This window comes from Crotalus tigris, unplaced genomic scaffold (assembly GCF_016545835.1).
Source record: "Crotalus tigris isolate CLP2741 ecotype Arizona unplaced genomic scaffold, ASM1654583v1 scf7180000018762.419966263:882430, whole genome shotgun sequence".
Classification (NCBI taxonomy): Eukaryota; Metazoa; Chordata; class Lepidosauria; order Squamata; family Viperidae; genus Crotalus; species Crotalus tigris.
The window spans coordinates 356,097-368,185 of NW_024097187.1; the positions used below are offsets into that span (position 1 = coordinate 356,097).

The 12,089-nt window shown below is 45.2% G+C and overlaps 1 protein-coding gene across 2 annotated transcripts in view; it reads right to left on the reverse strand.

Annotated features, from left to right (window-relative positions):
- The window catches only part of PLXDC1 (plexin domain containing 1), an 85,113-nt gene extending 73,232 nt beyond the window's left edge, over positions 1 to 11,881 (reverse strand). For both annotated transcript variants that reach the window (XM_039355876.1, XM_039355875.1), the window contains exon 1: positions 11,588 to 11,881. In XM_039355876.1, the coding sequence (XP_039211810.1) occupies positions 11,588 to 11,693 (106 nt within the window). In that variant the 5' untranslated portion in view covers positions 11,694 to 11,881. The remainder of the gene's footprint in view (positions 1 to 11,587) is intronic.
- Between the last annotated feature and the right edge of the window lie 208 nt (positions 11,882 to 12,089).

Here is a 12,089-nt window from a genome sequence, read left to right on the forward strand (position 1 = left end):
GCATTCACAACTTCTGGAGGCAGGTTGTTCCACTGATTAATTGTTCTAATTGTCAGAAAATTTTTCCTTAGTTCTAGATTGCTTCTCTCTTTAATTAGTTTCCATCCGTTGCTTCTTGTCCTGCCTTCAGGCACTTTGGAGAATAGCTTGACTCCCTCCTCTTTGTTCCAACCCCTGAGATATTGGAACACTGCTATCATAACCCCCCCCCCCATCCTTCTCTTCATTAAACTAGACATACCCAGTTACAGCAACCATTCCTTATATGTTTTAGCCTCCAGTCCCCTAATCATCTGTATTGCTCTTCTTGGTACTCTTTCTAAAGTCTAAATATCTTTTTTACATCGTGGTGACCAAAACTGGATGCAGTATTCCAAGTGTGGCCTTACCAAGGCATTGTAAAGTGGTATTAACACTTCACGTGATCTTGATTCTATCCCTCTGTTAATGCAGCCTAGTACTGTGTTGGCTTTTTTGGCAGTTGCAGCACACTGCTGGCTCATATCCGTTCCTGAGGACTTGTATATTTTGGCCAATGTAACTCCAGTTTTAAAAAAAGAAGTGATGCGGTGGAAAGGAGGAAATCATAAACTAACTTATTTTAGCATCTCTTCTGGGGAAATTAGTAAAAAGTGTTACTGGTATTAAAGACAAAAAGACTCCACAACACATGTAGAAAATTGGGCTTTCTGAGTTTATTAATTTAAGTCCATTGCTGTTAAATATGGTATTCGCCTTCGGTTAAAGAGAATAACAGAATAACAGAGTTGGAAGGGATCTTGGAGGTCTTTTAGTCCAACCCCCTGCTCAAATAGGAGACCTATACCTTTCTGACAAATGACTGTCCAATCTCTTCTTAAAAACTTCCATTGTTGGAGCACCCACAACTTCTGGAAGCAAGTCATTCCACTGATTAATTGTTCTGGTGGGAAATTTTTCCTTAGTTCTAGGTTGCGTCTCCCCTTGATTAGTTTCCATCCATTGTTTCTTGTCCTGCTTTCAGGTGCCTTGGAGAATAGGTTGACCCTCTCTTCTTTGTGGCAACATCTTAGATATTGAAACACTGCTATCATGTTACCCCTTCTTTTCATTAAACTAGACATACCCTATGGAGAAGATGGGGGCTATGTCACAGAGAGGAGAAAGAAATTGTCAGGGCAGGCTTGTAGCACAACCAGATACAGAAGAAATGTTGTCTAGGCTCATCCTGACACCCCCCCACTACAGCATAAATATGTTCTGTAACTCTTTTGAGCCATATTCTCATGATGTAGCCTTTGTATCATCCTCAGCCCATGGATGAGACACATTGAACTTGACTCCATGTTCTGATTTTAAAATAATGCTTTCTTCCTCTGTTCTTTCAACATAGCTTTTGCTGTAGACTTGCTTTAATATACTGTAGTTCATCAATGATGTAGTTGAAAACAACTTTATAGCACAGGAAAAATGTCTCTCTTGTATGGGGCTGCATTACAATTGATTTGAAAAGAAATCAAATGCCAGCTAGAAAAAGGACTAAAAAACCCTACCAATTTTGGGAAATAGAATATGCTCATATAGGGCACAGCTTTTAGAAGCTTTGTAGCTTAGAAAAATCATCAACTAAGGGTATGTCTAGTCTAGGTATATTACATATGCATGCCATAGAAAACATGGATAGAAATTTTCCATTGTTAATATTATTAAAATGTTGGGGGGAGAGGTCAATGAAATTAAGTGCAGGGAGATTTGGGACCATCAAAAGAGAAGTGCTTTTTAGTAAATTTACTGTCATGGGATAATAAAATAGCAGTAGTAAAGTTGGAAGGGACCTTGGAGGTCATCTAGTCCAACCCCTGCTCAGGCAGGAAACCCTACAACATTTCGGACAAATGGCTGTCCAGTCTCTTCTTAAAAACTTCCAGTGTTGGAGCATTTACTGCTTCTGGAGGCAGGCTGTTCCACTGATTAATTGTTCTCACTGTCAGGAAGTTTTCCTTAGTTCTAGGTTGCTTCTCTCCTTGATTAGTTTCCACCCATTGCTTCTTGTCCTGCCTTCAGGCACTTTGGAGAATAGCTTGACTCCCTCTTCTTTGTGGTAGCCCCTGAGATATTGGAACATTGCTATCATGTCCCCCCTAGTCCTTCTTTTCATTACACCAGACATACCCAGTTCCAGCAACCATTCTTTTTATGTTTTAGTCTCCAGTCCCCTAATCATCTTTGTTGCTCTTCTCTGTACTCTTTCTAGAGTCTCAACATCTTTTTTACATCGTGGTGACCAAAATTGGATGCAGTATTCCAAGTGTGGCCTTACCAAGGCATTGTAGAGTGGTATTAATACTTCATGTGATCTTGATTCTATCCCTCTGTTAATGCAGCCTAGCACTGTGTTGGCCTTTTTGGCAGCTGCAGCACACTGCTGGCTCATTTGATGAGGTCTTAAGGAAGTCACATATATCCTATTTCTAGATTAATCTTTTTCCAAAAATTTCAAGATTGCACAAATGTTTTTATTTTCATAACAATCAAAATTGCTCCTACTAATGTAGAAGGCAGCATCAGTTTAGACTACAGAAATCTGGACTTCTACGGAAGAGATAGAAGACTGAAGATAACTCCATAAAAAGCGGACTTGGTGAAGAGGTGAAATGAAGAAGTAGTGACTGAGCCAGCTTTTTGATAATTCCTCTCTGGACAAGTAGAGGATTTGAGATCACCTATAAGCACTCCAGACAGCTGCTCCTCACAAGGAGACTCTTTGCTATAGGAGATGAGGGAATAATCATTTTGTTCAAACAACGATCAACAACTTTGAAAGGACGTTAGTTTACATATTTCTTTTTCTTATCATTTTTGGAAATGATAATATTAATTTTTTCCCCATTACTAGAAAACATTGTATAGCACCAGTGAGTTTCCTTCAATCTTCAGTGAAAGAAGTACAAATTTAAGAACTTATTTTTTAATAAAGAACAAAAGGTTAAAACTTTGATTTTAGAAAATTACAAATGGACTAAAAGTACAGATAAATTTGACATAAAATTTTAAATTGAATTATAAAAAATTCTTTTCATATGGGAATGTTACTGTTGTGTTGAAAACAAAACAATAAGATTCCAAAAATTGAAGCCCAGAGGGAATTAGAAAGAACTAAAGATTACAAGGAAAACATTTAATGAAACACAGTGTTTAACACTAAACTTATTGAAGGATATTTTTGAACAATGGACCCAGAAGTTAATTTTAAAAATGTCTGCCTCTATAGATAGACTATGTTTATAAGATATTATGGATGAACAGAAATTTCTACCTCAAAACATCAAGACATCCAAAATCCAAAACATCATTCTCTAAATTTCTGTTGCTTGAGGGGGAATATCATCTTATGTATTATATCATAACCATATTGTTAAACCTACAAATTAAATTTTGGATAATGCATAACTGGGTCTCTTAGACAAGAATTGAGCCTTATCATATCATATGCCATTCTGGTGGTTATATTCTATATGTATCTGATTTGAGTTTTATGTTTTTTATGATTATCTGCCACAGGTAGAATACATTCTTGCAAGAATATACCACCTGGCTAATTCTTCAGTCAAATATTACATGCCAATCTTATTTGTTCCAATTCCTTCAAGGGGGATTCACGCCATGATGATTTACACAAAATATTCTAAAATCTTTACAGTTTCCATTTAAATGAAATGAAGAAATAGATGGACAAAATGAGGCCAGAATTTCAACTGGACAGGCCTAGAAGAGAAAGTGGGAAGATACTTGTCAACTGTCACCTAGAGCTCTAATGAGCCGAGGTGGCGCAGCAGTTAGAGTGCAGTACTGCAGGCCACTTTAGCTGACTGTGTTCAGCAGGTCAGCGGTTCAAATCTCACCGGCTCAAGGTTGACTCAGCCTTCCATCCTTCCGGGGTAGGTAAACTGAGGACCCAGATTGTTGGGGGCAATGTAAATATATATATACATTTCTTATTGGTGTACACCGCTTAGAGAGTGCTTGCACTTAAAGCGGTATATAAGTCTTATAAATAAATACATAAATGAAAGCTTTTCAATACATCATTTGTATTTGTATTTGTATTTAATTTTATTTATATGCCGCCCAATCCCAAAGGACTCAGGGTGGCGTACAGAGTTAAAACAATCATAAAACAATAAAATAATACAGTCATACCGCGAGTCCGATCATATCCCGCCCCCCCCCCGGGGACATCAGCCCCAGGCCTGCCGGAACAGGAGAGTTTTAACAGCTTTCTTAAAGGCCGGCAGGGTGGGAGTAGTTCGAACCTCGGGGGGAAGTTGATTCCACCAGGTCGGAGCCACCACAGAAAAGGCCCTTCCCCGAGGGCCTGCCAGCCGACATTGTCTGGCCGACCGGACCTGAAGGAGGCCCAATCTATGGGACCTCACCGGTCTCTGCGAACTGTGCGGCAGAATGCGGTCCTGTAAGTAACCTGGCCCTATGCCACGAAGGGCTTTAAAGGTGATAACCAACACCTTGAATTGCGTCCGGAGACCCACAGGAAGCCAGTGCAGCTCGCGGAGGATAGGAGACACGTGGGCGTACCTTGGCACGCCCACAATCGCTCTGCGGCTGCATTCTGAACCAACTGCAGCCTCCGAATGCCCTTCAAGGGTAGCCCCATGTAGAGCGCGTTACAGTAATCCAGTCTTGAGGTGACAAGGGCATGAGTGACTGTGAGTAAAGCCTCCCGGTCCAAATAAGGCCGCAACTGGTGCACTAGGCGAACCTGTGCAAAGGTCCCCCTGGCCACAGCCGATAGATGTTGTTCCAAATTTAGCTGTGAGTCCAGGAGGACACCCAAGTTGCGTGCCTGCACTGAGGGAGGTAAATTTGCCCCCCCCAGGACTAAAGATGGACCATCCAGTTGGCCTTTGGGAGGCAAGACCCAGAGCCACTTGGTCTTGTCAGGGTTGAGTCTAAGCCTGTTCACCCCCATCCAGACCCTCACATCTTCCAGGCACCGGCACATCACATCGACTGCTTCACTGAAAGGACACGGGGTGGAGATATATAATTGGGTATCATCCGCGTACTGATGATACCTCACCCCGTGTCGCCGAATGATCTCACCCAGAGGTTTCATGTAGATGTTAAAAAGGAGGGGGGACAGGACCAAGCCCTGAGGCACCCCATGATCGAGGCGCCTAGGAGTCAGTCTCTCTCCGCCCGCCAACACCGACTGCGACCTGTCAGAGAGGTAGGAGGACAACCACCGCAATACGGTGCCGCCCACCCTCACCCCTCCGAGACGACGCAGAAGGATACCATGGTCGATGGTATCGAAAGCCACTGAGAGGTCAAGAAGCACCAGGATAGAGGAATAATCCCTATCCTGGGCTCGCCAGAGGTCATCGGTCAGTGCGACCAAAGCAGTCTCAGTGCTGTAGCCGGGCCTGAAACCAAATGGAAAAGGGTCCAGATAATTAGTTTCATCCAAGGATCGCAAGAGTTGGGACGCCACCACCTTCTCTACAACCTTCCCCACAAAGGGGAGGTTGGAGACGGGACGAAAGTTCTTCAAAACAGCTGGGTCCAGGGAAGGCTTCTTGAGGAGGGGCCTCACCACCGCTTCCTTTAAAGGTTTCGGGAAAGACCCCTCCATCAAGGAGGCATTGATTATCGCCTGGAGCCAGCCTCGTGTCACCTCCCTACTGACAGAAACCAGCCAGGAGGGGCACGGGTTCAATAAACAGGTGGCGGCATTCATTGCCCTCACGGCCTTGTCCACTTCATCAGGGGTCACAGGCTCAAACTCGCTCCAGATAACATGACTAAGACCAGCCTCTGGCAACTTGGCTGGCACTGCCCAGTCGGAGTCCAGGTCTCTCTGAATCTGAGCGATTTTGTCCGAAAGAAACTGAACAAACTCCTCAGCTCTCCCCTGCAAGGGTTCCTCCGCCTCCTCCACTTTAAGAAGGGAGCGGGTCACCCTAAACAAGGCGGCCGGGCGAGATTCTGCGGATGCAATAAGTGTGGAAAAGTGAACACGCTTTGCCGCCCTTATTGCCACTAAATAAGTCCTAAGATAGGCTCTTAATAGTGATCGGTCAGATTCAGAGTTACTGGCCCTCCAACGTCGCTCTAGACATCTCTTGTGGCGCTTCATCTCCCGCAGCTCCTCAGTAAACCAAGGCGCCCTCCGGGGACCACCACCACAGAGAGGTCACAAAGGCGCAATTCGATCCAGGGCCCTGGACGCCGCCTCATTCCAGGCCGCAACCAGGGACCCGGACGAGTTGTGGACAAGGGAGTCAGGTATTTCCCCAAGCTCCTCCTGGAACCTTTGGGTTCCATTAGGCGCCTGGGGCGGAACCACCTAGTCGGCTCCCTCTCCCTGCAATGGGGGAGTGATGCTCTGAAGTCCAGCCTCAATAGGAAATGACCTGTCCATGACAAGGGTGAGATCTCTATTCCCCTTAATTCCAGATCATGTCTCCACTGCCCCGAGAGAATCACAAGGTCGAGTGTGTGACCACCCCTATGAGTCGGATCCTGAATTACCTGGGTCAGATCCATGGTTGCGATGGAAGCCATGAACTCCTGTGCCGCCTCTGAGCGATCGCCGAGTGATGGTAGGTTAAAGTCCCCCAGTACTATAAGTCTGGGGAACTCCACCGCCAACCGAGCTACTGACTCCAGCAACGCAGGCAGGGCTGTTGCAACGCAGCTGGGAGGTAGGTACGTCAGCAGCAAGCCCAACTGAACCCGTGAACCCAACTTCAATAGGAGGGACTCACACCCAACAACCTCCGGGGCAGGAATCCCACGAGGACTCAAGGACTTCCGAGTGATGACTGCCACTCCCCCACCCCTGCCCTGATGTCGAGGCTGATGAAGCACCACAAACCCGTCCGGCACATCTCCGAGAGGGAAACACCCCCCTAAGGGCCCAGCCAGGTTTTGGTTATACATGCCTGGTCCGCCCCGCTGTCCAATATTAAATCATGGACAAGGGGGGCTTTGCTGACAACGGATCTGGCATTAAGCAACAGCAGCCTACAATTAGGGCCCTGTACTCCCCTGTCACCAGTACTACAGGATGAGCCTTTTGAGGGGCCAGAACAAGGAATCGCTCTAACATAACGAGTCCTCATTCCCCAAAGATGGCCTGCCCCTCGGCTCCTGCCATATCTGCCCATCCCAGTCATAACCGGGATGCTCCAACCTTCTCCCCTCCCCGGAGTACCCCCACCCTCACCAGCCTTCTCCCTTCCTGACCGGACTAGCTTTCCATACAGACCAAGCCCAAGGGTAAGTCTTGCCCCCCCCTACTTTTGCTATTGCACTCAGCAGAGGGGGTACCAGGCTCCGCCCCTGACTCCACCATTCTCATACCCCAAACACTCAATACACATTCACACTCAATTTATATACATAAAGATAAAAATATTCACATTCATACGCCCTAAATACAATAATAAAATTTATACATAACAGGGCCACCATTCATCTACATGCATACACACACCCACAACAAACATTCTCTAAAAAAAATAATATTGCCCCTCTGTGTCCCAGGCTGGTCCAATGTGGCCAGCTAGGTGACGCAGCAGTTAGAGTGCAGTACTGCAGGCCACTTTAGCTGACTGACTGTGTTCAGCAGGTCAGCGGTTCAAATCTCACCGGCTCAAGGTTGACTCAGCCTTCCATCCTTCCGGGGTAGGTAAAATGAGGACCCAGATTGTTGGGGGCAATGTAAATATATATATACATTGCTTACTGGTGTACACTGCTTAGAGAGTGCTTGCACTTAAAGCGGTATATAAGTCTCATAAATAAATAAATAAATAAATTAGGTACTTGTCTTAGGGCAGACCGTACTTGGCCTTATGCTCCTCAAAGAGCTGGGTCAACTTCTCCAAGTACCTCTCGTGCAGTTCATCAATGGCTTCTCCGGACATCCAACAATTGTGTAAAGTCAACCCAGCCACGGCGGGACGGCTAGTCAAACTGGGGCTCCTTAAAGCTGAGTTGGTTTCAATTGCTGGGATCGCAGCCGGGAATGGAGAACGTAACAACACCTCTGAGCATGTACAGAGTAGATTTCTAGGCCACAAGCTCGCCTCTCCCACTCCTTTCACGATGTAGCACTCGATGACGGGCCCGAACTCCTGGAAGAGGACGCGCAGCTCGCCGCTGGTGCAGGCGGCCAAGACGTTGCCCACAAAGGTCTTGATGGTGTGGGTGGGCCTCGGGCGGGAGAACTCCACGACCCCGCGGTGGCAGTGCAGGAGGTGCCCGTTGAGCTTCTGGATGGCGCGCTCGGCCGCCGCCTCGTCGCGCAGGTGGATGAAGGCGAACTCTTCATGAGGGCCACCTTCACCACCATGCCCGGCACGGCCGCCTCGAAGAGGTCACGCAGCTCCACCCGCGATGCCCCCCTGGGCACGCCGCCCACGAACACCTCCACGCCCGGCTGCACCGGGCCCGCCCATCCCGAGGAGGCCCGGAGAGAAGGAAAGAAGCCAGACGACGTGGACCCACAAAATGGCGCCCGAGAGAGAGACGTGGCCCCCCCTCTGGCAACAGTCCTTCTGCCTCTTATGACCTGGCGGTCAATCATCCATCTCCATTCAAGACAATTAAGAGATGAAAATACAAACAAAGCAAATTTAGCAACACATAGACAGACTACTTCCTAATAGTAAAAGCGGTTTGATCATGGGATCAAACGTAATAGGCTCTTATTTTTGGGAAATATATGAAGAGAACAGGCTGCATCTGTCAACTATATAGTTATAAGTATAGGTAAACTATATAATTCAGGATGGCCCAAATCTGCCCAAGTGTTTCAATTTGCCGTTCTCATCCCAATACCATTGTGAGGCCCATGTAAGTTCCTTTCCCAAAGTGCTTCCCCCAGAGCATTCCTTCTTCTGGGCAGTAGCTGTTTTCCCCCAAGCAATCTCTGCCCCATCATCCCTTTGTTAAAGGCACGAGATAGGCAGTGTTAATTCTAGACAGAAGCTCATAGGAGACACTGTTCCCAAGGATGTTCAGGAACCAAATACTCAGTCCTTCAGGAAAGTAAAGGATGGGTTAAGTCTACTTCTTTGCATTGGCTTGAAAGTGCCCCCTCCCCTTACAGCTTCTCCATAACAACATCTGAATGAAAGACAAAGGGTGAGGTTTGGTCAATAAAATCATCTAGCTTTCAGAAGGAAGCCTGGTGATCACTCTGCCCTTGGGCAAGATCTGGTTTTCCACCTCTGCTGGAATTTCATCTTGTCTTTTAAAGTCTCTATTAAGTAAGAAGGGGATTCAGATAATCTCCAAAGTTTTTTCAAATTCTAAAATTTTAGGATACTCAATATAGCTGTTCAACCACCTTGACTTAGTACATAAAAAAATAAAGCTCATTATTCATGACAGATGTCCTTCAACAGACATTCTTATATCATATATATCAATTTGATTCTTATCAATATAGTGCAAAATATTTTATAGCGTTTTAGTCTTATTGCTTATACACACTGAAGATAAGGTTTCCCTGTCAGTGAAAACTTACAACATAACCCTATTCTTAAGGTCTGAACCAACAGTAGGCAACTTGTGGCACTCCTGGTACTGCCCAATGACAATTCCCAATATTCCTACAAAGCACAGCCAACTATGAGGGATTCTGGAACAGTAGTTTAGCAATGTTGAAATGGCTGTGGGTTGCTTGATACTTTTCTAAAACAATTGTTTCTCCCTGTCTTCTGCAACTGATATTCATATCAGCTGCCTCCAGATGTGTTGAGTTCCCAAAATTCCTAGCCAACACATCTGGAGTACACCAAGTTAATAAAAGACTGATTCAGAGGAATTCTGTAGCTGACCTAACAATTTTATTTTGCCAAAACATCCATTCCTTTTCCAGAGACATCATATTCTGTACCTTTAGCATTCATGCACTTTTGGGTGGGGAAAGGATGATCTTGGATTAGAAAAATGAAAACAAGCACAGTTGAGTCAAGTACCTAGTGAAACTTATGAACTGTAGATAAGAACAAGAGACAGGATATGTTTCCAAGGCTTAAGTAGAAGGAAGGGCTTGTACTTTGCACAAAACTTTTTGACAGTAAGAGAAATTCATGAAGGGATGCAGTGACCTAAAAGGAAGAAGTAATTGGTTCTCCCTCGCTAGAGGTTTTCAAACATAGGCTCAGTAGCCATCTTTTAAGAATATTCTATCTATGAATTTCCTTCACTGGGCTGGAGTTTGGATTACATGGCCTTCAAGATCGCATCCAATTGTATGCTTTCTTATCATCCACAGTTCAGTTTTAAAGCCATTGAATTTAATTATTTTCCTAATTGTTATCATGTGCATAAACCCAAAGTTTGCTCAAGGCAAATGACAGATTATAATAAAATTAAACTGAAATATATAGCAACTTAATGTCACCTTGCACTGTGAGATAATTGGCATATAAAATTGATACAAACAAACAAATATACAGAAATAACTAGCCAAAATGGTACGTATGGCTTCTTTCCTAAAAACTTAAGAGATTGGAGACAAAATGGAATGGATTCAATAACTTGGAAGTAAGATAGGAGAAGGCCCTCAGTTTCTATGCATGAGCTCACCCATATGATCATCTCTCTACCCAGTTCATCTCTGCTTGGATTCATTGCATTTCATGTGGGAGCCTTGTTTAAAAATGAGACACAACACAACAACTGGGAAAGTAGATCAGTGATTTTGCGAGCCAATTAGCATTATACAAAATCAGCAACTCTGTTAAATACGTGGAACCAGTTTCTCACAAACCTGTGATCTAGAGAGCAGATTATATGAAGTGTATAACTACAGTTTGATGAACTAAGTTCACAAAGGAACACGTGTTTGGATGTACGCTCAGTGCGTGCATTTGGGTGTGTAATATGATATATATTTTCATATATACACAAACATAAACACAAACCATAAGCACAATAACTCAATTCACCCAATATTATGTCAGAAATTGACTGGCTGGTTTGTGATATAGTTCAAATATTACTTCTGGTTCATATGAACCCAGAAAGTTGGGTTAATTCCATACTAACAAACGTAAACAGTGACTATATAAATTGTCACCCACAATTGTCCACATTCACCAGACGTTTGTGCATTTGCATTGCCACAATGAATCATTCTTTTTCAATAGTCTTCCTTGCATTTGTAAGTGACTGGAGGGTTTTATGGACCAGTACACTGGTGCACACAGAGATCCATATATATATATAATGTTGCCATTTGACAGGTATCTGTGCTTTTCTATGAAAATACCACTTAATTTTTATACACTTGGTGCCCCAGCAGAGTTACATGTGTATTTTACACACCATTCTGCACTTTATTCCCATTGTTCTTTGGGCTGGCTCACACTTGATCCCTGTATGCACACCTGTCTTTACCTGTCCCTCCTTGCTGCTTCCTTTTCTCTTCATCTCATACCCCAATTTTGAATGGGTACTTCTCGGAGCTGCCCTTCCTCAGGTTCGCTGGACAACAGGCACCTCCAACCCTCCGCCCGTTCCTCGTTCATTCTTTGCGCACTCGCCCCATGGAAGGTGCGGATGGTACCTGCTCCTTTCCTTTCCGGGAGTGACGATCCCACTGCCTCTTCCTGCAGAAGCCAGAGCAGCACCAGTGCTCCCCAGGAAAGCTTCCGCGATTCGGGGTGCCCCATCACTCCACTGCACCACTTTTCCTTGGCACGAACTTTCTGGTGCGCCTGGCAAGCAGTTTCCACACGGGCCGTCCCTCTCTCTCCTCTGCAGCCACCACCTCCGTTTGGCTGCCCACGGCGTGGGATGAGTGGCTCCCGGAAGATTCCTGCTCGGTGGCGGAAACGTGTCTGCTACAAAACCCAGCATTTGGAGGTTGCTGGTGCAGCACTGAACTGTCAAAGCTCAGCTGAGCGGAGGGCGGGGGGTGGGCGAGAGAGGCAGGAGCAAGGGGGCTGGGAAGGATGGAGAGAAACCGGGGAGCCGGCCTGCCCTCTGGTGGCCATTGGTAGAATTTAGTACAAGTACAATACAGTCTCCAAAAGCAGGATGAAAGTTTTTCCTCACCCTGGCCTTAT